Source organism: Triturus cristatus, chromosome 12, assembly GCF_964204655.1.
Source record: "Triturus cristatus chromosome 12, aTriCri1.1, whole genome shotgun sequence".
NCBI lineage: Eukaryota > Metazoa > Chordata > Amphibia > Caudata > Salamandridae > Triturus > Triturus cristatus.
Genome location: NC_140595.1, coordinates 307295360 through 307323323, shown reverse-complemented (window position 1 = coordinate 307323323; position 27964 = coordinate 307295360). Strand labels below are relative to the sequence as shown.

The following is a 27964-nucleotide window of genomic DNA, read 5'->3' as shown; positions in this document are numbered from 1 at the left end:
AAAAAAACAGAAAGCATCTGCTAAGTTACCTGAAAGCTTCATGACCACATACAACACCTCCGTTTGCTTAAGAGTTTCACGAACTGAAGGCAAAGCATAGCTTGGATTTTAATATAGATCATTTTCAAGCAGACTTCCCCCCCCCCCTCCCTCCCTCATCCCCCCCTTCCTCATCCCCTCCCCCCCCCCCCCCCCCCCCCCCCCCCAATGTTGGTCTTGGCACCATTGAAGCAAAAATTCAGTGCATTCTTGCTAGGTTCATTTCAAAGTCTGGAAACTGTACAGCAGGCAGTACATACTTTTATTCAGAACAGCAGCTAGTCGCACTTGCTCAACATAAGCCAGAAAAATCAGACTATGTAGTTCTTCAACATCTGCTTCTATGCGCTGAACTCATCCGTCTTTTTCTTGATCAGTTTACTATCTAAAGCCTTCTCTCTCTCTCTTCAAGAACAGGGCTATACCTACTCTGCTACAGAGTCTTCTGAAGGCCACTGCGTGACCCCGTGGAGCTCTTCAGGTACTCCACAGAATCCTTCATGTAGGATCCACTGTCCTGGTCTTAACCACTGTGTGCCTACCTCCCTGGCCACTAGGGCATTCGGAACATCACAGATGACAGCTGAATACTCAATGCTCTTGCACTCAAGATTGCTCCAAGAGCAAACCAGTCATGGTAGGAACAAGCTTTTAGAGATTTCCAAAAATGACAGATGACACAGATTTATCGATGCCATATGGCCGTGCACATTAAATCTTTACTTGGGAGTTGGCTATTCTGCACCGTTTAAGACACCCAAGAAGAACCCGAGCGACCGTTCTGCCAACCAAGAAAACAATGTTGCTATGGGGCGATTGATTTGCATGCGGGGGTCAAAGTAGAACGAGGATTGGAAAGGCTGTCACACTAGCATTTAGCGAAGACTTGTATTCTCAGTAAGGTCAACTCCACCTCTTCTCATAAATGTCCCAACAACCAGGAGAAATATATTTAACCTTCTGGCTGCACCAAGGATCACCCCATGTAAAATGGGCAAGAATGCCCGGAAAGGGGATGGATTAAAAATTGGTCAAATCCTCATCCGTGGCACGAAATAAAAATAGAATTGTAGAGTTGTTTTGCGTGCGAGCTAGATCAATTTAACAATGTCAAATCTGGCTCCTGTAGACTCACAAACACGACTTGCACTCGTGCAGGCCACGAGCTGAAGATCTTTATACACAAAGTGAAACAAGCTGCAGAAAGGACACGAGCACGCTCGTTCGCATGACACTCTAAATGGCTATTTGAGATTGCTAATATTTCCCCCGCCTTCCTCTCCAAGGACAAGCGGTCATCAGAAATGTGATCTTTAGCATTGCCTCTATTGATTCAAACGCATGGCAGGGCCGTGTTTACTCAACAGTCTCATTGTTTGCCGTGCGAGTGGAACCAGCCTGGCAGCGGCGAGCACCGGGGGCAGGGAAAGAAGGCAGCCCTGGCTCAAGGGTTCCTCGAAAAAAACTCAAACTCAGTGTGGAAGTGGCGAGCGCAACTGTGGGACGGCAGGGCACACGCACGCGCACCGCCCGGCTGAATCTCGAGCTCTAGGGCTTACAACATGGAGTAGCTTTAGCAAATACAACAAACGCGTATTTTTAAAATACATTTTTACGTTCCCCTATTCAACGTTGCAGTGAACAGTTGCAGGGTGTTCAAATAAGGGGGGGGGGGCGCACCCACCGCTCACTCGCTTGGAATGCTGTGAGGGGGCACACAACCTTAGGGAGAATTTACACAGGGCTCTTAGTCATTTTTCGAAGACCATAGCAAAAAAAGAAAAATGCTTACAAAAACCCCACAAACATAACCAATTTAATGAAAATTAAAAAATCTAATTGGCAATGTATTTTTATACCAAGCCACGCTGTACCACTAAAACTATAGGATTACACTGGCGATGAACAAAAGCAGATTCTGCCAATCCAATAAACAAGGCGTAGGAGAGTTGAACTGCACTCAGTAAGTACCCTTAGAGCTACGGACCTGGCTTGACAGGCATTATCACCTGCACAACCATCCCCACGCCCCTACACAACCACCTGGATCTGCGGGTTTCGCTTGCTAGCACTTGTACTTAAATCACTTATCAGAATTGGAGCCCACGTGGTATTCCACTACAAACAGCTCGAATTCAGAAACCGAGTGGCCAAAATGGGTCTTCCGTGGTGCACATGTATTGCAAAGCGCTGAAGAAAATTCACATCTAACTTTTCCTATTTCCACAGACAACGTGATCAATCCCAGGTCTCCACTGCACATCATGCTGAAAACCCCTCAGAAGGAAAGGGACAGTTTTGAATAAAACAAAGCTCTGAAGTTTCTCTAATTCAATGAGTGAGCAGTTCACTTTCAAGGTATGTGTGCCCTTGAATAGAAAAACAGGACCAAGAGTGCTACAAGTACTAGAGCATAATTTTTTTTTTTTTAAAAAAGAACTCTATACTACTCGCAAGAAATCAGTAACATAGCTCCACTGAAGGATGGAGGCTCCAGAAAAGGAACATTTAGGAGGGGAAGCCAAGCATAGCATTCTACACAGACTTTGTTCGAAGACTCTTACATTTTAATTACCTACATAACAAATAAGGACGTCAAAAGTATTGTTGCCTGCCTGAATTTTATGTACAATGACCTAATAAACGGGGGGTCAATCTCAGAGAATTTTTTTAAACATTGGTTCGTACTTGCGGTTGAAGTGGAACTCTGTGACCCGCTCACGACTTCTGGATAGGATAAGCTTCGACAATTAGCTAACTCTGAACACTAGTTTTACTTTTTGGGCAGAAGAGGTAACAGACTCATTGTGGTGCCACAGGTCAGACAATCCCAATGCATAAAGGGACTCTTTACTTACTTCAGCCATGGCAGGACGGTAGTACTCCGAGGTAAGCCAAGGATTGCTTTCAGCTCATTTCTAAAGGGATCCAGCTCAGGGGTAGCCCAGAGTCTAAGCCAATACAAGATTGGTCTCAGCCGGACAAGAGCAGTAATGGATTGGATATCCATCCCACTCTAAAGAAGATCAGCAGAGTACTCTGGGGGAGTTTTAGCACAGCCCTCAAGAACTTGTTTTTGGTCACCCCTAAAGCCTCTGTGTTGGTATAGCCCCAGAGTCATAAGTGGCCACAGCCTTGGCTCTCAACAGGGGGAACAGTGGGTGGAACATAGCGATTCTTGCGAAGTTCATCATGGCGGCTGCTCTATGTTTCAGAAGAAGCGCACACTTGGTCAACTGGCTGTCCAATATTTTATAGCTCGATAGGCGAATACCAGAGTAGTCAAAAGCTGCTACTCCTTCCAATTTTTCTCCCCCAACCTCACCATCCCACAAAATCTACAGCGAGGGTGAATTGCCATGAATTTGGTTTTGTTGGTGCTGATGGCTAATAGATTTTTAGTGCAGAAAAGTTGAAGTCTTTCGAACAGGGCATCCAGACCCATGGGGGTTATCAACATCAGGAGGGTGTCGTCTGCAAACAGTGCAGGGATCTTTATGCCAACCAGGGCTGTATAATCATTATCACAGTCCATCAGGAATTATGTACAGTTATTTATGAATAGCAGGAAAAGAGTTGGGACTAAGACGCAACCCAACCGGACCCACTTTGACTGGTATGCGACCCACATTTTATCCATTAGGGCCCCATCAAATTTGGGTGTAGTTCCTAGTTTAGAGTCACACTATAATTTCGAGTAATCTAGGGGGATGGCCCAGGTCTCTCTGGACTAACCAAGGTCTTTTTCTGGGGACCAGATCAAATGCCCCGTTAAGGTCAATGAAGGCAACGTAAAGGCTGCCTCCGTTTACCTCTACAGTTTTCCATCTTAGCATTAGGAATCTGAAGACAGTCCACAGTACTCGTTTTAAGGTGAAAACCCACTTGGAATTGGGACAAGATGTTATCTTCTATACAAGAAGTCAGTTGGGCCAGTATCTGTTAACTAAATATTTTTTGGGTTGTATTTGTCAAACTTATTGGCTGGGTCAGATTTCAGTCCTTTCTTGCGAACTGGGGCCATTTCTACACCCCTCCATAATTGAGGAAATTGGCCCACCAGCCAAGATAGCATAGAAAACCTTAAACTTAGTGCCCAAACGTTTGACTCAGATCTGTACAAGTCCCCAGGAATCTTGTCCAGGCCCGGGGCCTTGCCAGTTTTCATCTCAGAGGTGGCTCCCCGTGTTTCCGCACGGGTGAGGAACGGAATGAAGCTACACGAAGGCCCCGTAAGATTGTCCGAATCAGAACTTGGGTCTGGAGTCAGCTTCTCCCAATCAGTTGAAAGGGGGCCAGAGTTAGCAACACTCACCGCACCACAGAGATTGAAATGGGTATCATCTTGAATTCTAGTTGCATGGAGAAGGTTTTACCTCCATGGCTGATTATATGCCAGAAAGATAGCTGGTTGTAGGGCGCAAATCAGTATAATATAGTATTCATAACCCATGTGTTGAACTAGAAGGCCTGCTTAGTGCTCCATAAATATGGCAATGTTACCTAACCCAGTCAGTCCAATCACAATCCAAGTAACAAAACTAAAAAGCCATAATCCCATATGCTTGATGAAAAGAAAGATTTTCAATACATGAAGTGTCTAAATGAAATAAATGTATCTTAATTTCGGAAGCAGTTTGGTTAGGGCAGTCTAAAGACACATTGGTTTCTTGGGATACTGCCTTTAGACAAACATGTGATGGGGCGAGTGTGATGGAATCTCCTGGTCAACGCCACCATGGCATGACAGCTATGTGATTACTAAATTACGTAACATTTTTTTTGAAAAGCTATGAGATCTTTCAATTAACACGTGAGTGCAATTAGTGGATCATGTACTTAATTCATTGTACGAAACATTTCTTGATCTCAATGGACAAGTTCATGGTCTACTCAGTGGATGTTACTGTGAGCCCAGACATTGCCCAATAGGGTTACATGGGAGGCTCCAATGTTTTCCCCCTGTGCATTTTTAAACTGACCTGCAGAGTCGAGTGTTGGAATAGAGACTGCAGTGCACTGCCTCCATTACTAATTCAGGTTAGGGTGAACAAATCCATCTAAATGGATTACACATCCAGTTACACTAGAAGACTCAGTTAACCACTGAGTGGCACCAGTGTCTCACTGATCTAAACACAATGTGTACGATGTATGACAGAACTGAAAATACAGCCTTACACGGCACACTTATTTCAACCAATTCGTGCCACCCACTGCCACAGACCAAAACTATATTAAAGGAAAGAAAACGGAAGGTTTACATAAACCTTTAAGGTGGTCCAATACACTTCAATTCATTCAAAAGCAATTGAACCTTGGAACAGATTTTCTTCCACAGCATTTCAGCTGACTACACAAAGAAAAGGTTAGTGGAACACTTACACACAATAGGTGGTTTACAGGAGCATTGGTAGGAAAAAGGGCAAGCAAGTGATCTGGGAAACGAAGAGCAGTCCAGATAGGCCAGAGTGAACCTCTTACCTCATGTGCTGCTTAAATGGACAGTGATTCACCAACATGCCAGGGGTAGTGCAAATGGAATTGACATCACTCACCCATTTATCTGCCAATAAAATTACAAGGTCAATTCCATTGCAAATCCCCTCCCCCACAGTAATCCATCAATAGCCCCATAGTTGCTATAAAATAGCCAGTGACAAAACCAACATGACAAAACCAACATAACACCACCAAAACAAGTGTAAACTGGGCTCTTGATGCTTAATGGGAGAGTCCGCACTTACTCTAGCTTACTTTGTGCCTGCATTTGTGACCATGAATCTTGGGGTAGGAATGCCAGTGCCATGGTTGCCAAAGGAAAAACATGGGTTAGACCTTGCCTATCCCTAATCAATGTTTGTGATTGCAATTGTAAGACTTTAAAAATATTAATTTGCAAGAAATGTTGGATTTCATTTCAGGAGACTGTCACTGCAGGCAACCTCAAACCGCACAAACAGGGACTGCCTACTTTCTGAAAACTTCCACTAGGGTATTTTGTACAGTCATCTTGACGCAGACAGCAGTGATTGAAGCATTCATCTGAAATGCTACCTGGACAGAATTTGAAGAGATTTCACTTACAGAGACAAAGGAAAAGTGCCCACACCAGTTCAGCATGGACATTTTTTGGGATGGTTGACATCACTCAAAATATAAAACAAATCCTACATTTATCTTTTGGTTGTGTCAATACGTAAAACATCAGCAGGAATCCCTAACCACCTGATGTGGTTAAGTAAATATTCACACTTTGTGTTTCACAATACACACGGATGTCCCATTCAAGTTACAGGTTTGTCAGCACTATTGCCTGGTATTTGTTCTACCAACTACAATGGGGAGCAAAAAGCAAATCTGCTTAGGTGACTGGACTCAATGTTTCAAATCACGTGCCATGCAGTGTTTTAAGTTTTTTGAGAGGTGCAATGGCATGGTCCATCTGGTTGCGGGCCAATTTTGAAGTCACTAAACCTGCACTAGACATTCTGCTCAAGTTTTATTCTGCAATACTAATCCGCATTTAATTTCATATAAATGTACTCAATTGATATTCAAATCAGAGTTTACTCAATCAGATTTCTTTATTTGGCCGCAATCAGCCATAAACGCATGCAGGATATGTGCAAAATGGCAATGAAATACATACAATAAAATCAGGTTTGAGAAGTTAATAACCAACAGCCTAAATAAAACAGGCAGGGATGAACAAAACCACACAGTTTGCTCTATAATATTTATCCATCTTGATAGATTTTTAGCTGTAGTATTGCATCACTTGTCCACCTTGTCACATATTTCAAATTCCTTAACAAGCCTTTACCAATTTACATCTCCAGATTCCATATATTTGTGTCCTCAATGCATTTCAAGCCTTACATGGGATTTCTGGAGAGATTCAACTATCTTTTTCCACCTATATTTTCCAAAGTGACCATAGGTATTATTTGGAAAGAGAAAAAAAACCACCACAACAAACATACCTGCATCAAATTCAAGTTTGAGTCACAAAACACAACTCCCGTATTCACCTGCCTACCAACCTCAAACTAGTAATGCTTATAAAGTGATCTATCCATTCCGAAAGCAAAATATTCATGCTGTGAATCGGAGTATGTTCCATGCTTAGAAAGTCACTCTAGGTAATGAAAATATCCGGTTCCTCTGCAAGCGCCTTTGAAATTAAATGGATCCTTTTACCATGGTGCTAAACAATTACATGGTTAGGAAAGAGCCCACAAAGATATTCCAAGCATCTAGCTTTCAATTTAAATCTACAGAGGAAATCAAAGATTTGTCACACCTGCCAAAAAATAACTTGGCATTTTTAGGTTTTACGAGAAATGAATGGTACAACAAACTGATGATTCCATATGTGACCATTTGATAACCAAGCACAATTAAAATGGGAAATAGGACAAATGTTACTTAAGGCTATGCTGAACTGCAGAAGCTCTATGTAAAACACATTTTAAAAGCGTGTACATTAATATCCAGTCACTTTGGTATAGATGTTTACACAGAAATCAAAAACGCTCCTGGCCATTCATGAACAAAAGCAGCTACTTCTGGGAGGATGTGGCTTGTTGAGGAAAGGGGTCTTGTGGGCTGGTGAGGTCGAATCAATTTAATTACATGCAGAAGGCTATGTTAAATATATAGAATCATATACTAATTGCATAACTTGAAAATTTAGGGGCCATCAAACAAAAACAATAAATGCATTCAGGAAACATGCTTAATGAGGACTACCATGATCAGCCTCTTTATGAACACGGTTTCACAGATTCGGAAAAACCTACATGACTGTCACTTCAATAGTATTGCCTAAATGGCATGAAAGCTAGGACAGCTTGAAATCACAAAGGAAAAGCAGGTTATGGGAAACAAATTCCTAGTCATTTAACAATAGAATAGAAGCCCAAACATGTTAGATCTCATCGGTTAGATATCAAATTCTAAGGAAATCCCCTGGTTCTCAGCCTTTCTAGAGGGTTCTGTGCAGACACCAAAGCTACCCTCACCTAGATGGAATGATGTCACAATACATCAAAAACAGGAGTAACCGTCATTGCAGGATTTAGTTTAAAGAGATTCTTACCAATCAATTTTTGAAAGGCTAGATCACCGCTGTCTAAATTCCAGCTTCTGTATTCATAGAATTATTCATTCTAATTTACTAAATGCACAGTGGAACATCATTAGATCTGATGCAGGTTTTCAATCTGCAAAGCAGAATAGCAGTTAAGGTAGAGACTTTGTTTAGCCCAAGAGATAATTAAATTCCGAGAGGATTTAAAAAAAAAAAAATAATAATAATAATAATAATTCTAGAGTAACTATGATAGTCTACAAGTACTGAGCTTCCTTGAAGGTTGTGTTCAGATTCAACAGGCTGAAGAGTGATTTTAAAGGATCACATTTTTATTGACGGCCAGTGTTTAATTTAAAATGACCATTGCCATGACACCACATCTGTCTGCAATCTACCCCAGGATGGCAGAAGTACAGATTCAGCAGTCACTCAGGTTTAAAATGCCTTATGGGAATGAAGACTGAGGTTATTCTATGCATTTCTACAGCTAGGCAATTTCGGTCTTCTCCATGTCAGATAGGGTGAATTAAATAAATGGTGGTGAATGTCCTTGCCTGCTCTTTGAGAAGGGGGTGGGTGTTACTCTGCAAATTTCAGATTAAGGTGACCAGAGCTATAATTAAGGAGAAACTGATACAGCTGCAAATTACAGGGTCACTTATGGTTTACTAGATTTTACATTTGTTGAGCAGTGGGTCATCCAGAAGCCAGAGATCAACCTTTAAAAGACCGTCCATCTGTATCTACAACAGTGTCAGCTGCTGGAATTCCCCAAAAAGCATCAGTGTGACAATATACCACTTCAGCAGGAATTATTGTGAAGGTTGCAGCCAGTCTCTCGCTTGACTGGGTTAGCAGTAATATATATTTTAAGATTTAAAATGTTAACTGTTGGATTTAAAAAATGTTTTTTACCTCAGATGGCAAGCAAAGAGGTTCATAAAAATTATCCACAGGTAGATTTCTGTCAATATAAAACAGCTACTTAGTTCATGGAAGCATAGATGCTACAAAAACATGGCTGCTCGATTAGAATATAAACTTCATTTATTTTGCAAAGCATGATTTTCAAACGAGCTAGCAAGGGGGGGGGGGGGGAGGAGAACATGATTTGTCATCTACCTTAGGATGAATATGGGTTGGCCTCCCAGGAAATAACATATGTACTATAGTACACATCAACTGACTGAGCTCTGACAAGGCCAGAGATCCCTTAGGTGTCAAACCAGTTTGCATCCGGAATCCAGCCAATTGTCTGGGAAACCATGCGCCCCTAAAGACCTCCATGAGATTAAGGGGTTATAAAACCAACCTAAAGCTTTGAGTAGCGAGAGGAGAGCAACCTGGAAGTCTATATTTAAGGATGTAGTTAAATTTGCACACCACCATTCTTAGAAGTGAATTACATAACAGCCCAAGAGTGATTGAAATAAGACAGGACATACAGCAGTCTAGGAACTGCAATGTTAGTCTATGATTCAACCCACATGTTAAAAACTCAAGGACTCCATCCCACGTAACCAGTTCTACAAATATCTGCAATTCAGTCATGCCATTACTCCCTATGTAAGGGATCTTACAGCCCTCCCCGAATTTAGTCCTCTGAAAGGGAAGTGCCTAATGGGCGACCTGGTTGATCACAAAATCTCTCAAATTTATTAAACACTAGTCACCCACAGTGCATCAACACTGGAATCCCTCAGGGAAGCCTGGCAAACTAATCTGGGTCCTATTGACAGCAATGATTGAATGGAGGCGTTGGAGTACCCCCGAGGAGCTGCGGTGTCCTCGCGATTACGACCAATACAGTTGAAATACCTACATAGAGTATATTTTACTTGATCAAGGCTTCACAAGGCAGGTCTGGTTGCCTCCCCAGAGTGCCTCCGTTGCAGAGTGGAGGAGGCCACCTTTATTCATACAGTGTGGACATGCCCAGTCCTGGACAGGTTTTGGAGGAGTGTGAACAGATGACTGGCTGAGATGCTAGTTTATACCAAGTACACCACGGCTAGCGCTACTACACATTGCAGAGGACATTAGTGGGGCAATAGATCTAAATGACATTTATTGTTCCTAGGTATGACAGTAGCCAAACACAACATACCCTGCTTATAGAAGGCACCATCCCCACTCCTATAAGGGTATGGAAGCGTGGATTATACTTCTGCATTGGGTTAGAGAAACCGGTCTTCAAATCTCATGGCAGCACTAGGCAGATTTCAGAGGAATTATTCTGGCACCGCCACCACAGCCCACACTATTAGACTTGGAGGTTCTGGCCCACAATTAAAATAGGCTTATACACACTTATACCGAATTGAAGATGGGATTGTATCATCCGAATAGCAGATGGAGACCTGGACAATTCATAAGGACAATATTCCTACCGACTAACGCAGCAGGTTTTTTTCGTTAAATCTTGTATGGTTTCTTTTGCCTTCTCCTTGTCCTCCCTTTTTCACATAAAATGCATAATATTGCTCATATATGCCAATACTATATTTCACTTTATACACATAGGCCATTGCTTTTGGTCATATCGTGGGCATGAAAAATTTCAATAAAGTTTGCTCTTTAAAAAAACCTCAAGGACAAGGATCCTGTAAGTCATTGGTAGCTTGGCAATTAGTTATTTTCTCTGTCATTGAGACAGTAATTAATGTAAGAGAGGGAAGTGCATTAAAAAGAAAGCATGGGGAAGATATATTCAAATGAATTGGCATAATCTCCACAGACATCCCGAGTAAGCAGGAAAAGGGCAACTGTGAAGACCTCTTTGAAGGAAAGAGCATGACCGTGACCTGGCCAGTTATGATTTTTAAGTAGACCTCTAAACAGAAAGAACCAAAGCAAGTATCCATGCAGCAGTATCATCTGATAGTTGGATCTTTGTTATATTAAGAGGATCATCGCTCAGGTATCAAATTATGTTATGCTTATACACTCAGTGAAAATTTAAACATGGGAATTGAAATGGTTAGAAATATCAATCCTGATTAAGCACTCTGTTGGTTCCTAAACAGTACTAGGTTGTTTTTTTCTTTAATAATCAGTGTTAAAATCCACGAAGATATAGGCTGGGTCAATAGGGTTGGAGCAATCAAGAGTGAAAGGGTTAAAATGTTGGATATGCCTCAGATTTTGGTGCACCGTGGCATTAATGCAATATTCAAGACACAAGAGGACAAGGATTTATACTCCGTATTTCAGACCATGAGGAACAGTATGGCCCAATGCAAATCGATCTCCCCAGTTCGACTCCGGAACGGGCTTGCTTTAGCTGCAGCAGCTGTATTATTTTAGGTTTTGCTAAAGGTGGCATACCAATTCTATCAATGAAGATTTCAAAGTGGTCAGTGCAAGTGTAATCCATGCCCAAAATACGAACAGCCAACCAAGGTTAAAGCACCAACCAAATTTTGGTAAAATATATTAAACTAGTGCTACAATTGAAAATCTATGGCAAACACAGAAATAAGCAACAACTCTTATTGATTTTCCTAAAACAATTGTATTTGAAATGCGCAATTTGTAATAATGTTATTAATCTTGATTGCAACATTATACAAATTATATTTACCAACTGTCAAATATATGAAAGTCCATTATGGACATTCTTCCGAACTGTGAATACCAAAAGAGTGGCAAAATAAATGCGTATTTGGGGTGGCCGGTGGGCAGGCTAGCCAACACAAAAAAATATAAAACAAACATCATTTAAGTTACTCCAAACCTGCTTTCGTTTTTACTTTTGCAGAGGCTAATAAAGAAAACAAACGTCTTTAAACGTCACCATTTTGGAGCCCCCTAAATGGCTTCTTGCCTCCAGAACCATCAAATCGAGCTTTTTTTAGGTCTAATCCTTTCTACAGGCATTTCAAGTGACTGGCCATCTCCAGTTGGTAAGCAGTTACACTTCCCCCGCATCTCTACACTTCAACTGCCAGTGAAAGATCCTCGACTTCCAACCAGCAACGCCAGGGAAGTAAACACATATTCAGACTAGACGACCACTTCAAATCGTGCCTCAAAATAATATAGAACTATTTACAGAGAGGCTCTCGCCCTTCTGATGTGTGCTGAAGTAGTCACAACAGGTGTGCTGAGTAATGCTATAATCAAAGCTTTGTTACTAGATAAGCCCCAACACGTACAAAAGGGTGTGGCCACATTTACTTGTAGGCAGTGCCTAAAATCACGAAGGAGCACTGTGATGAAACACCACCCTAAGACATTTACCACAGGACACTGAACAAAAAAAATATATATATATATATCGCTTGCCAAATAATGGAAAAGGTGCTGCGGTAATCTGCTGAGAATCGGTATGCAGGTTGCAGAAATCTCTCCCTCTAAAAGAAAAGAAAAAGTTATGCCCTGCCTTTAAAGCACAGTTTTTTTTTATACCTGTAGTATACCTCCCAAAGAAGCAGACTGAATTACCTATAACATAGAATAGACTGAAATTACCAGCCCTCTTGAAACCCTGTACGTACAATGTGCTGTATTTTAGAATGAGCACCAACTCTTCCGCTCAAAATGTCACATCAGCAAAAATTCTGATATGACCTTAAAGGACAGATAATCTCTATACTGGGGTGAGCATTTAACTCCGACCCAGACATTAACAGTTACAGTATTCCTAGCTGTGCTACAATTTTCCAGTAACCGCATTGTAGCTATGAATAAACAATTTCCAACAGCGACAGAGCCTGCGCTCTAAACACCTACACCTCAGTGGGAAAAAAAAGCCTGCATTAAATGCAAAGCGACGAATCTGTAAAATATTTATGAAAGTAGGTCACTAAAGAGGCACAAGCATATAGAAAAAGAAAAATAATTGTTCCACACCCCCTAGTAAGTACACTCTGGGTTCATCATGGTCCATGGTAAAGCTCGCTCAACTTGAATACAAGAAAATTCTTCTGAGACTGCATTGTGGCTAAAACAAAGGAGTATTAGCATGCATGATGGCAATCCTTATTCTTTGGTGTTATTAGACCCTATTGTAGCGAACATTTGCCTGCGATAATCAGTGCAGCATCCTTGGTTTCACTCCATTTACTCCCCCATCAAGTGTTATACAATTAAAAATCCTTAACTAATTTACCTCCAGTTTTAATGCAGCTTTTTGGGAGGTCTTTTCCTCAGTGTCTTGCTTATCACTATTCACCAGAGTCAGTGCATAAACAGTCACGTAATCAGGGCCGGACTGACCGTAGCGAGCAATGGGCGTTTCCCCGGTGGGCCGCCAGGGCTGGGGTCGGTTTGGGCCCCTGGGGGGGCCGATTTTGTTACAGGGCCATGTTTGCAGCATAGCTGCAATATTGGCATCTGTAACGAAATCGGCCCTGGCAAATTGCTCGGCCTCACCCCCAACCCCCTGGGGGGCCGGCCGAGCACTTTGCCAGGGCCGCTTTTGGTTCCCAGTCCAGCCCTGCACGTAATGGCGGTAGCCTATTTGGCCAATTTCCCCACTGTCTTATTTGGTCTCGGTTTTCAGCCCATATGCAGTCCTTCCCTATTTAATATATATATTTCCCTCTGAAAAAAAAACAAAGGTTACAGGAGAGTTATAGTTAGACAATAGAATTAACAAAACCTCAAATTCACTAGAAAATAAAAAAAGAAAAAAAAGGTTACAGGGACGTCATAGTTGGGCTCAGATTTTACTCATACAAACTCATAGAAACTCAGTTACAGTTACATGAGCTAACTAGAACTTACACCCCCGAACTGCTCAGCTTATGACCTCTCATATTACATCACTCATGACGTGGTCAATGACATCACTGATGATACCTCAAATAACATCACTGAGGACATAATCCAGTGACTGTTTTCTAAATGTTTGAGAGTTAAACATATCTACTATGGTATCACAAAAGTTAAATGAGTTTACTTTGTGTACTACTAATGTGTGATTCTATTTTAAAACAGACTATGTGAGTCTGTGTAACTGTATCTCCATGTGAGTGTGTATGTGGCTGTAGGGGTTTATGGGTGACTGAATTGGTGTATGGATGAGTGATTGGGTATGTGAGAGACTGTATAGATAAGGGAGTGAATCTGAGTTTTTGTATTGGTGAGCGAGTGGCTGTATGAGAAAATGAGTAGCTGTATGGGTGAGTGGGTGTGTGAGTGACTAAGTGGTGAATGAGTGCGAGAGGCTGTATAGGTGAGTGAGCAGGTGCACGAGTGTCTACATAGGTGAGTGAGGGTACATGAGTGGCTGTATGAGTGTATGAGAAAGACTATGGGACACTAGGCGGTTGTCTCGTGACTGTTTAGGTGACTGAGTATATGTGTTAGCATCTGTATGAGTAAGTGAGCAAGTGGGTGTGTGAGTTATCTGTGTGTGAGAGTGAAAGTTGGTGCGAGTGCCTTTACAAGTGAGTGGGTGTGTGAGAGGATCTATGCATGAGTGAGAGGGTGCATGAGTATTTGTAAGGGTTTGTAAATATGTATGAGAGTGGTTGTAGAAGATCTTGCATAGGGGTGGGAGTGGTTCTGTGGATGAGGTCACGAGTGATGTATAATGTGAGATCATAAGCAGTGCTTTGCGGGGGCGTAAGTTATAGTTATCTCAGGTAACTATAACTGCTGAATTTCTATGGTTTTGTACGAGTGAACTCTGAGCCCAACTATAATGTACCTGCAACCTTACGTTTTTTCAGTGAATTTCTAAGGCTTTTATAAAATTATATTTCCCAACTGTAATGTCCCTGTAACCTTTGTATTTTACAGTAAATTTCTAAGGTTTTTTTTTTTTAAATGTTCCTACCTGTAACCTTTGTGATAGAGTGCGTGGGTGCGGGTGCGTGAGCGGGTGCGTGAGCGGGTGCGTGAGCGGGTATGCGAGTGGGTGCACGAGTGCCTGAATGTGTTCTGCTCATTTTCTCTATTTTTTCTGTTCACTTATTACCTTTATTTTGCCTCTTTCAGTTCGTTGCCAATTGTTTTATTTTTTACTCTTTCTGCTAAGCCTGGGCGGAGCTCGGAGTTACTGAAAAAACTCTGCCAAATTCTGCAGAGTTCTGTGAGCAGGAGGAGTATTGCTCCGCCACCCCTAATTAAGTCCCTTGGGTGCTGAGAATAGTTAGGGGCCAAGAACCACTCCTGCTACCACCAGCAAATCCCCCACAGTGGGATTGCTGAGTCGAAGGTCCAGCCCCCTTTCTCAACCACTCTGCAAACACACCTCCTGGTACACTAACGGTTGAGGTATGAAGTCCCCCTGGCTGCTATCGGTCCTTGGGGGGGGGGTCCAAGAACCCCTATTATGGCTATCAGTAAGTCCCCCACAGCCGGATTGTTGAGACGCGAGACGCCTGCCCAGTTTCTCAACCACTCTGCAAATGCGCCTCCTGGCACACTACTGGGTGGGTGATGAAGTCCACTTGGCTACTAACGGTCATTGGGGGCCTCTTCCTGCTAGTTTCGGACCTTTATTTGCCTCTTTCTGATCACCATTTTCTTCTCGCTCGACCTTTATTTTGCCACTTTCTGCTCATTTAGGACCTCTACTCAACATCTTGTTGACCCCTACTCAGCCTCTTTCTGCTCATTGCTGAAAGTTATTCTGCCTTCTTCTGCTCGCTTCTTACCTTTATTCTGTATCTTTCTCCTCGTTCGACCTTTATTTGGTCTCTTTCTCCTCTTTTCCCCCCCATCACTGCAACTGCGGGGGGGGGGGGGGGGGGAGAGGCTCAGTGCCCCCACCCCCCGTTCTCAGCCGGCTCCCCGCCTCCTGTGGGAGCCTGCATTGCTCTTAAAGACAGGAAGCTGTTAAACATGCAGCTCCCCATCCGCGACCAATCCTTTCATCTGTTTCCCTGCCCTGAACAAAAACACAAATGGCATCAATAACAGCCACTCTGTTCGAACATGTTGTGCCAGTACTCACACTATAAGGCTTTCCCTCGAACAGGCTTCAAATTGAGCAATATGGCATCATTTTTAATATAACAAGCACCAAAGGTGAAATGCCAGAAATTACACACAAGATTTATGCCGGTGTAATGAAAACTTCACGAGGGCCTATTTTTTTATTTATTTTTTATTTTCCACTACCCTACCTTCGTTTCACTCATGCAAATGTATTTCATCTACCAGGTGGGTCCCCATCCATCTAGGTTTAGAAATAAGCGTTGAGAGAAAAAGGGGTAAAAGAGAAGAGTCGTGGCCCGAATGGGCTAGAGGGACTACCGCGGAGATTCCTGCTGTTGATAGCTTGAGGAAATACTCCTGCCACTAAAGGTAGAAGCAACGAATGGGTCAATAACAATATGGTGAGCACATTTTCGCAATGCAAGTAGCCCATTGGTGAAACTAGAACAGTCATAGGTCCCTTCAAAGTTTCACTTCGTACTTCAAGGGCAAAAGGGTGACCTCGCTAGCCATCATTGCCGGATCGGAGCATTAAAAATGAAGATTGCGTATCGTGCAGTCAGAAAAGTGCCTTTTCAGTTTGTCCGTTTCCGTAGAGATGGTTGGGGACTGAAAACAGAAACGATGCACGCGCATGAAAGCAGTCACACAGGTGAAAGAAAGGAATGCGCCCCTCCCCCTCCTGTCCGCTGCAGCTGCACGGGGGACTCCGCCGGTTATGCCACGTTTCTGCCCCCTCAGCGCTCCGCATTGTTCCCTGCTCGCTTATCTGACACTGCGAAGCAGGTGAGGCGGGTAATTTGACCATATAATAACATGCTGGCTTCACCCGGCTGCCTTCAACTGTTTGGACGTAAACAGGAGTTAAAAGAACCCGAGGTACACAGCAGCCTCGCTGTGAATTACAAACAGGGATCAAGAGAAACTGTTGCACACTCCAAGGCACGGCGAATGAAGCGAACCGAGTGCCTCCAATTCTTCCAGCTTCTCCAGTGCGGCTGACGCATAGGAAGATCCTTTGAAATATAAATTCATCTTCAGGGGGTCAAAAACTAACGCAAAGTTAAAGAGGTCAGGCTGAGTCAACGGAAACTAGTGCATATCATATCAGCCGACTCACTGCAAGATTGGACAAAAAAAAAAAAACACACGACTTCGAATTGCTTCACCTATTCATAACAAAACATATCACACACACACACTACTACAAACTCGGATGCGCTAAATGGCCAAGCTACAACTGAACTCTCCCTCCAAACACTTCTTTTGAAAACCACGTGGGCTTTATTTACTAAAACAACTGCGTATTGATGCTCTAGAAAACCGGAGCCTTCCAAGGGATCTGCAAAGGATCAACCACTGTGCTCACAACACCAACAGAGGCTGTGATAATAAGAGGCATACTCTGGATAATGCGTCAGACTAGACACGACTGTGCCGTCACTTGCGCTCTGCAGTCACCGAGTCAGCAACGAGCTGGACATCTCGGAGGCACGAGGCGAGCGGAAGGGGAAGAGACCGCATGCTCCTATGACAATGTAGGAAGCAGACTCCGGGTCCTGGCTCGAGCGCACCCCATTGCCCATTCCTTGGTACCGCCAGTCACTACTTTCTAAAATACTTTCGAGCGCACTTAAGTTTTGGTAGTCGGAAGATCAGGCGACTGTCTGCCGCTGTGCGTATAACATACCGAAGTGCCGAGTGACAGTTTCCTATCAGTCTCTGTATCCAGCCAGCAGCACGGAGTGTAGCGCCGCACCACCGATATTAAAACCTTGCAGGGATGTAAAGCCCAGCGTGTTGGCATGTTTGCCCGGCACATTAAATGGTTGTAGGAAACAGTTCTGTAAATACCAACAAGCTATGCGTGTACTTGTGACGCACACTGGGGTTTCTACGTAAGGTGCTATGAACAGGGGCGTTTAATACTCCAGTCAAACCCGTCCGCTGACAGGAATGGATTGGACTGCCAACCCGACTAAAGCTTCAAAACGTACGGAAAGTAGGTTCCACTGCCTAGATAGGTGAAAAATACAGTTTAAAAAAAAAAAATAAATAAATATGGGCCTCATCCGTATATTACATGGTCACCTTACTACATGACACGACTAACACCCAAAGGACAGCTGAGCCCTGTTGTGTATGTGTCTGCGTTTGAAAATTCCGATGGGGACACAGGACTGTAAACCTTTACACTAAAGAGGGCGGACACACCCCGTCTGGTTGTTTCTACAGCATCCCCATCACAGGGTCAGATGAGGAACATTTGATCTGATTTACCACTAAATGGAAATGCAGAGCAGCCCCCCAACACCCCCCCCCCTAGGTTGGTCCCACAGTTCAATAGATCACTTGTTTGGAAAACCTAAAGGCAGTGTAAGTTTCCCATTAGAACGTTTGTGTACACCCACCCTTGAGCCCCAGGGGTGGGAGATCAAAGCACCTGCTACAAAGGCCCTTGTGAATCGCAATGCACCGAGGAGGGCGCCCCGCTCAGACTGACACACCCCAACAAGGAGTCCTGCTGTACGGAGGCATCACCAGGCAGAGACCCAAAGATGCGGGAGAGAAAGGAAGGGCTGATTCAGTGTAATTCAGTGATACGCAGCCGAGGGCCACTCCAATGCGAAGCCAATCTTTGTTTTAAGGGGGTGCTTACACCTGGGAGTTGGCCAGTCATTGGGGAGTCGCTCAGTAAGTCAGCAGATGAGTCGTTTGGTCCCCATAGGGTTGCCAGGAGGAGCTCATCAATACCCACACACTGAGGTCGCTTCACAGCACGCAAAGCCAACGATTCGTCAGCTATCACTTCAATTCTTATCCCCTCCCCATGTCGAGCGTTTGCCATGCTTCTCCAGCTGCGACAATAGAATGTCCAATACAGAAGTAAAGCCAGGCACATCAAGTTGAATCCCAATTTTCCTGGCCACAAACAGGAATCTCCACCAGAGCTTTAAGTAGGCCAGGTCCTGCCAGTGCTCAGCACCGGCAGTTCTTAAAGCACATGCTGAGACGGGTTCCCATCAAGCGCTCCATTTTTGCCCTCTCCATCAGCATGTAAAATAAATCTCAACTCTGTATCATTATCACCCTTCATTGCCTTTGATGTAACGTCAAAGAGACTCCTTATAGTACTTCCACAATCTCATCATTCCAGAACGGAAGCCTTTTCAATATTCTATTCAACAAAGCCATAGTTGTTGCTTATTTATCTTATGCAACTAATAACCACTGACAAAGCAAATAGTCCAGGTTTGTTGTAGGTGCAATGTTACTTGTTGTATTATATATCTGAATGCAATGACATAAGCAAAACAATACCAGCGGGAAGGATGGTTCTCACTGCTCCTCCTTAGAAAAGATCAGCTTCAACAGTGGAGTGAGCACATTTTTCTACTACTACCAAAAGGTGACAAATCATATTATGGGTGGACATCTATTCGATGTACAAGAAAAAAACACAAAGAAGATGCCATGGCAATAAAGTATGTGTCTGGGGGATTTTTCAGAAGAGCTTTACATTTAGCGTGTATCAAGACAACACAGGACCACAGGAAAGTTCACAACTATTTTACATTTGCAGATGGGTGTTCACACCATGTGACCCTCTGACCTGGCAGGGAGGAAATGAAGTAAACAGCCGGCCCCGAAATCGTTCATAACCCCCTCCTTTTCAATTGAAAATAATTTCACATACAGGTTGTGTTGAACTCGGAGGCACAGTCATAAAAACAGGCCACTACATTTAGGAAAAGGGATTCTAAATAGAGGGCTGACTGAATCAGTCCTTTAAAAAAAATGGGTCATTCAACATTTTAAATGAATTACTTTTTTTCGCTTTGTTGCCCGCTGTCATTATGTGCATGGCTGAGCAATATGGATTTATAGCATAATGGAATTTGCTCCAGATCAGTGGTCTTAACCTGTGGTGTGGATTGTACACAACAGTTTTTACAATCAAATAGCAGCAGATCTATATTATATATATATACATATACACACACACACACAAATATAAATCACAAATTTCACGTTTTAAAACACTTTATATATGAAGAAATTTGAAGCTAAAAATGATAGTTTTCATGATCTTAAATCATAGGCAGCGCAAAAATGTTAAAATAGCAAAAGGAATGGCCTCGACTTTGACTGCCTAAATTGAAACTGGTATATGCTGACAAAAAGAGCACTAGGAACAAAAAAGGATCGTTACGATAGTCTAGTATATTGCGTAATCTTTTAGAAAGAAAAGCACATTTTGAAACGCTCCAAGTTTCCCAATACAAGGTCACTTAAAGTATTTTGTGAATTAAACAAAATAGTCCTTAATTTGTGTAATCTATACTGGTTTCTCCATTGTTTTAAGGTTCAAATCATAGAAATTGCATAGACGGGGGGCCTCCGGCTTTCAGTAGTGATTCATTGTGTGTCCACTGAAGCCAAAATGTTAAGAACCACTGCTCCAGACCATTTTGAATTAAAGTGACTGTCCTTCAGTGCTTAAAAGAAAGCAACATGACGTTTGCCGAAAGATGTTGGGCTCAGACCTTTATTAGACATTCCTCAATGGGAGATGAGAAGCAATTGTTTACTCTGCTCATTGTTTCAAACAAGCCTCTACCCAAGGCATGGCCAGATACCACTGGAATTCAAAACGTCTTAAGAATTTTAAATTCTCTTTAAAATAGTGCCAATCTGATACACAGCAAAGTGTGCGTGTTTAAAGAGCATCTTGTAACCTGCTTAAATTCAGAGCATGTTCAGCAGGTAGGAACATAGATGAGCAACACTCCTTTAACTACCATGAAGGTGAATGGGGAGTGTGCCATTCAGTTCACTGGATAGGTTGTGTACATGCAGCTTAGGTGGTCAACTTGGAGAACAGTTTTGAGGGTGTTGACGGAATGTGGTAGCTTACTAGATTTCTGAAAACCACCTCCAGGAGTTTCTTAGCACAGCAGTCATTCCAGATTGGTATATGTGACATCTTTTTGTCATAGCAGTCATTATATACCAGTTCCGTTGGCATCTTTTTACCATGGCAGTGATTTCAGGCCGGTACCTCTGTACTCTAAGCACCAACAGATGTGCTAATATCCTGGAAAGGACAGACCTACAAACTCTGTCCGTGAACCCGAAAATCAAGTCTGTAGGAAATGAAGCACTGACCAAGACTATTCATATGCACCCGTGCTCATGACGTGTAACTGCTGCTGGGGAGCAGTCAAGCACCGATGGTTAACATGGGAAACAATTGTTGCCAAAGCAAATATATCTGACACGGACTGCTTGCTAATTTTGTTTATAAATGCTTTTTGTGCGAAAGTGCATATTGTGAAAAAGCCAAAAATGTGTTTTTTGATGTGAAAACACTTCCACCAGTAGTCCCAAGCCAGCACTGAAAGGGACTTCTCATAGTGCCACTGCAGTCACTCACTGTCATTTAAGTCAATGGCTCAAGTGGTTTGACCCGGCACCCCATGCTGCGGTGGGCAGAAGCAAGCTGTGAATGACTGACTCTACATTAGACAAATTGATGTGTATATATTTGTATTTTTTTTAAATTAAGAACAATAAGGTACTGGCTAACACGTTTAAGACTGTTCCCACAAAACGTTCTGTACATTGACAGAAATGCCATTTGGAGCACTTTCTAGTCAGCAGTTCCAGGTATTCGCAAATATGAAATCTGCGTTAAAATGCAAGTTTCAACCACATCTAGGCTACGTGGTCAAAAAACTCCTGTGGTACATCACAGAAGAATTCCATGCGTTACAAAATAAACGACATTATTTTGCAGCCCGAAATGAGCACGCATTCAGCGCGTTGACAATTCTGACATGACTTTAGTGTGCATTTCCGTCCATAGCTTTTGAGTTGCTCCAGCGGACGCAGGGATTCACATCTTGGCTGGCCATGCTGCAGAAAATATTTGCCTCCTTGCGCTAGAGTAAAAGCTGACAGCATGCAGTCTGTACCTCAACAAGGGCCTGCAATTAAAGCACGTCTGCTCCCAAGTAAACATTATCTGTGACGCTGCAGTCAGGAGCCGGGGCTGGGGAGGCTGGGACAAGACCAGGCCTGCAGGTGCGCCTTACCCCACAGGCGGGACTCGCTACAAACACGGCCAGCCGGAGTTGTGAAACCAGCAGCTCCGGGCCGGGGGCCACACCAACAGGAATCTACACAACCTACGGTGAGACACAGCAGCTACACCAAGCCCTTACTTCAGGCCAGGACCACAAATCACCCCCCCCCATGCTTTCCACCCAACAACCGTGTAAACGTCAGGCCGCCTCTGCCGAGAGGGAGGACATGTGCTGTGTGCGTGTCACACGTTGCGAAAACAGAAACCGGTTCTACAGGCCCCGGCAGCCCCAGAGTCCAAAATGCGCAGACACACCTACAGTGATTCAAACCAAGAGGTGTGGTGAGACAGCTCTGTCCTGGTTTTGTGGCGTTTGTGAGTTTCTAATCTGGCAGAGTAAACCATTTTAATTCAAGACGTGTGTTGTTCTAGGCCCGGTCATCTAAACAGGTAGACACTGACACTGCACTACAGGCTATGTCAAACGGATGCCACAGAGTGTGCAGGGTGGCCCAGGGTCTCCCGTCTGCGACTGAACCAGGCAAACGTGTGGATATGGAGGGCAGGACACTAGGCCCGGCGAAGCAAGCCCTGCTCTGCGCTTGCCACATACACAACAGCTAAAGATGTGGTGTACACCATAACCAGCTGGACAAGCTGCTGCAGGTGCAGCTGGTAGCAGAAAGGACCTGTAGGTGATATATACAATCCTATCACGTCTTACAACGCATGTCAATAACACTTCAAACTGGCCACCACATTGACACACAAGACTTGGTAAGCAGAGGTGGAAGTGAGCAAATATAGACATACCATGACAATGTAGTGGCAAGTTGGCCTGTGGATGTGATACTACTGTAGTAGTAACTTTCCTCCCTCTACAGTGTCGCACAACCACCATCTCTTGTTGTGCCTTTCCACACTATTACCACTGCCACCCTTTGCGGCGTGTCCTGGATTTCCCTCAATGGAAGCCTCTGCTATCACAACCAAGCACGTGCCACACATTAGCGCTTCTCCCAGCTTGCTATAAAACCACGTCAGGTGTGGAATAGGTCTGTAACCAAAACATGGATTCGGAAGAGCGCTGCTCTATATGTATTGAAATTAAGTTTACACAGTTAAGAGCACATGCACAATACAAGCATTAAGGTGCTTAACTGTATGCGATGTGTTGTGGAAAAGATAAGGTGCACATAACTATCGCTCGAGGGCTGTGTAGCCCTTGACTGGGGTCACTGTCTTTCACACTGGCCCACAAAAGAAGCAGGAAAGCAGCACTGGTCACATCAAATCGGGAGCGGAAGGCAGCACAACATGAGCGATTTAAGACCAACATATTGGGAGTATCAATGGACTGCCAATCACAAAAACTACAGAGTGGTATACAAAATATTAATATGCCATGGGCTTTTCCCAGAGCGGCCACAAGCATGGAAAATAGGATTATGGGAAGTGAGATATGAAGGTAGGTGTAAGTGGCTAGCATTATGCCACCAAACCTCTTCCTTCATAGCCTCTTCTAAAATGATAGCATCTGGACCGCGTGCAATGGTTTGTCATTTAAGACTTTAATATAGCACACCCTCTGACATTAATAGAGCTTCACTGCACTGTACACAGTTTCACATCTAGTCTTGAAACCAAATATTTTACCACAAAGAGAAAAAAATACACCATTTGCTCCCAAGAACCGAAAATTGGTGGCAGTTTCAAAGAGGGCTCATAATCAGTCTTTTTTTTGTTTGCACCCAACACTTCAGCTGGAAAAACTGGTATAGGAAAGTAGTATATATATATATATATATATATATACATATATACACACACACACACTAGGAGAACATCGTTAACTTAGTTGGTAGGATGCATCAACTTAAATACACTAACGCAGACCACACAACGCAGGAAAGATCAGCTTTTTGCCATGAAGAAACTCATGTCCATGTGCTACCAAGACAAGTTCTTTCACAGACTTGCCATGTCATCAACTGAATGGCTCAACTGCAGAGTCGTTACCAGTAGTCCTTTAGAGGAATGCTTAAACCAAATCCTATCTCAAGTAACTTTTAAAAACAATACAGAAATGTAGTGACCACTCAAGTTGTCATCAGACATAGCTTTTTCTCTATACACATAAAATTGGGGGAGGGCAAAACATTAGTCCATCCGACAGAAGTAGGTTCATAAACAGCCTTGATATAACCTCATCGGAAATTAAAGTGCCAGGTCTCAAAGTACACAGCAAAGCAAATTTAAACATCAAGTATAGGCATGGCCACTAGAATTATGTAGCAAGGGAAGGCCAAAGTATGGGTCAGGGTTGACTACATTATGTGGCAACAAAAGGTAAATTATTTCATTATGTCATCTCTGCACTTGTTGACACTGTTCGGGTATAGGCTTCACCTCATTGGTTCCAGTTAAACACCTAAATATAGCATTAAGCGACAGAAAAATGAACAGTCAACCTTCGCAAAGAGGCATGTGGTGCCAAGTTGTGTCACTTTTGAGCCTTGAACTAGAAACAAGTTCATTTAGCTAAAATCTGCAGATTATGGATTAGTTACAAACACATAAGTAAGCAAAAAGTGTCATGGCCTCACAATTTCAGTGGCTCTCTGCATAGGTAGTGCTTGGAATGGAACTATATAAAAGTGCAGTGCCTTTTCCCCAGAGTGCTTGTTTGCTGCTGAGAAGTGCCTATACCCTCCCACTAAAAGCATTGGAGCAGGGACGAAAAGTACTGGTACTATCCATCCCAATTCGAAGAAGTGCATGTACTGAATACCTGCACAAGTATTTTGGGAATCTGTAACCAGTGGCATCAAGAGGTGACCGGTGCCGGAGTATTGTGCACTATCACCCTTATACGGCAGCAGAGATATAGCGATAGCGCTACCCACTAACTCCGTCATCTTGTATTGCTATTGACTTAAGCGCTGTGCATGGGTTTGAAATGCCCCAAATAGTATTAAAGTAAATTTAAGTATATTTTGTAGATGCAGACACGGCTCGAGCATATGCTCAAAGCTAGTAAATGCTAACGACGCTGCTATGGGCCTGTATTATGCACAACTTAAGAGACTTAAAGTGTATGAGATGCGTCAATTACTTAACATGACTATCCACAAATCCCACTATCAACAAATACCACAACAAAAATCACCTAAATCCATAACAAAGTTTTAGTCTTGGTAAATACTGATAAGGGACAGGACAAATTCCAAAACTATGTTTTCTGAATGAAAAAGAGTGCCATTTTAAGCATAACAGACTTGCCAGAACATACAAGGAAAATAAAATTGCACAGTTCAAGAGCAAAAAAAAAAACAACGCAAGATCTAACAATATTTTTAAAGGCACCTGCAATGAAATAGCCAACTAAACCAAAGGAACAAACCACTGCTACGCCTACATGGCAACGATAGCCTTAAACTTTTACAGGTATATTGCAACAACCTTGTACTTTACTACACAACCCCCTGCAAGCAAAAGCTACCAACAAAAGCAAAAGCAGGTCACTGGTTGAGGTTAATATGCATTTATCAAAGTAAAGTCACCAAGCCCGGTCTGTGAGTTCTCTTTTTTCAGTCCTGCATTTAAATCAAAAACAACAAAGCAATCAATGGGAAAGTCAGAGAGTCCCCTCCACCCCCTCCATGGGGGATGGTAGATGCTCACCTGCTGCAGTACTCTGTCCAGGGGCTCAGCATTGCTCAGTCCCTCGGGGGTCAGGCCAGTCTCCTCTCTGCACTGTTCAGTTAGCTCCAAGTTATCAGCCTTCACCAGAGCCTTGTGCAATATGCCCGCCTAAAATACGCAGATTGAATTAAAATGATGAATTGAGAAAAACAGTTAAAAAGGTATGAACAGATATTTATGTTTTCTATATAATAAAAAAATAATACAACATGCATGGAAAGCTACAGTTTCATTTCTCCAAAGGATTTGTCATGTTTCACAAAAGGCTACATACAATATTTTAATTTCAGCTTTGTTTTTGCTGAACACGCGGGTGAAAGTTAACTAGACACATTTGTATTAAATAGAAGAGTGAAACTGCTTTTAATACCCAGGGGTATTATTTACACCTTCAAACACTATTGAATTCCCTCCTAACCGGTAAAAAAAAAAGGGGGGGGGGGGGGGCGCAGTTTTGCTTACATCAAGAACTGCATACATACTGACGGGAAGGTTTTTGTGAATTTGTTTTAATACATTAACCAATACCGATTGTTCACCCTTAAAAAAAATTAAAAAAAATACAAACTGCGACTGCGTTACCCTAGATTGATTTAGGAACCCAAAACAACCAACATACTGCAAAATAAAAAAATACAACAATGACAAATACGTTTCCACCAAGGCCAACGAATGATGTGAAGCAACATATTGTTCGAAACATAACTAAGACATTAAGAAACCAGCATTCAAATCATGAAACAGACACCACGCACAACATTCAAAAATTAAAGTACTTTCTCGTCAACATCCACCATAAAACATTAAAGCAAACTATACATGTCAAACCAGTAAACAGCGTTGTCAACAATAGGTCGCAGCCACTCTAGAAAGGGTTTAACAGATGAACATGTGGGCAGCACAATGAAGCAAGGTTACAGGCTAAGGAGGGGTCCCCCGGCACCTCGAGAACGGGGTTGCAATTAGTTTTCATTTCCCGGGCACCGACCCCTTGTGAAATAAACATACTTTGGAGTAAATGAACCTGTGAAAATCTTTCCAGCCACAGGTGCTTGTAAACAACGCATTGTGATTGCTGATACGTATGTGGAAGAATAAACAACACAAGCTAAGGAGAGGGGTCATTGTTGTAGGTTTTAATTTGTAAAGAGCCATACCTGTTTGCTGTGAAGATCCACAACTTGCCACACCAAGAGAATTAATTCCCTCTCATCCGCACCCAGTTTAGCCCCACTTGCACCAGCGGTTGCCCCAAACAACACCACCAGAGAGTCACTGTGCGAAGCCGTCATGACCACAGAAGAGGGGGGAAACAACTACAAATCAGAAGCACAGGTGAAAAAAAGAAGAAAAATAACAATAAAAAAATAAAACACCTTCGCTCCAAGTGATCCAAAAACAGAGAAGAAACAAATGAGAGCCAGGAACACAACAATATTAGAGGGGAGGGGGGGGGTAATAAAAAAAACAGTGAGAAAGAAGCTTTCTCTGCAACGCGAGTGGTGCAGTCCCAGCTCAGGTGAGGAGCTGCCCGGCTCTACCTGTGCTGTAGTATGCTGAATTCAGCGAGCTGACATCACAGCGGCCGGGCCTCGGCAGCTTTCTGGGTGTCTGTCCCCCCTCTCCTCCCTGCGCCGCCTCGGATTACACTCACCTGGGCCCAGCCCCACCCCGCCCGTCAATCAACGCGGCCTGAGCCGGGCCCAGTGCTGAGGTGGAGGCGGGGGGCGGGGCGGGCCACGCCCGGGGCCTCCCACCTGATAGGCGGCGGGCTGCTCACAGCCAGGTGGGGGAGCAGCTGCAGCTCGCTCTTCCCCGCCCCCAGGAAGCTGTCTCTTCACTTTACGTTTTTTTTTTTTTACCTGCTTTCAGTTTGGCGAGTTTGGAATGGCGGCGGGAGGAAGAGCTCAGTCTGCAGGCCTGGTGGAGGCTTCAACTTTTGCATTACCTGAGAGGTTTTCAAAAAGGCCAGGTCTTGACTCCTCTGTACTCGAGCAGATATTTAGAAACTGCTCTCTCTCTCCTGTGCTAATATTTGTGGGACGTGTATTTATTACACATGGCAGGCAGCCCGACAGTCTTTCGAAGTCTCTGTCAGGACACTTAAACAATATAACACACCCCAAAGGCCCTGTGTTTCA

General features: G+C 43.2%; 1 protein-coding gene across 2 annotated transcripts in view; it reads right to left on the bottom strand.

Annotated features, from left to right (window-relative positions):
• ESRP2 (epithelial splicing regulatory protein 2) overlaps positions 1-27479 on the bottom strand; it is a 141361-nt gene extending 113882 nt beyond the window's left edge. The window contains exons 1-3 of one of the 2 annotated variants that reach the window (XM_085639963.1): positions 27365-27479; positions 26981-27139; positions 25803-25931 (exon numbers count right to left, since the gene is read on the bottom strand). In XM_085639963.1, the coding sequence (XP_085496089.1) occupies positions 25803-25931; positions 26981-27115 (264 nt within the window). In that variant the 5' untranslated portion in view covers positions 27116-27139; positions 27365-27479. The remainder of the gene's footprint in view (positions 1-25802; positions 25932-26980; positions 27140-27364) is intronic. The other variant, XM_085639964.1, reaches the window with a different exon arrangement.
• Positions 27480-27964: the final 485 nt, after the last annotated feature.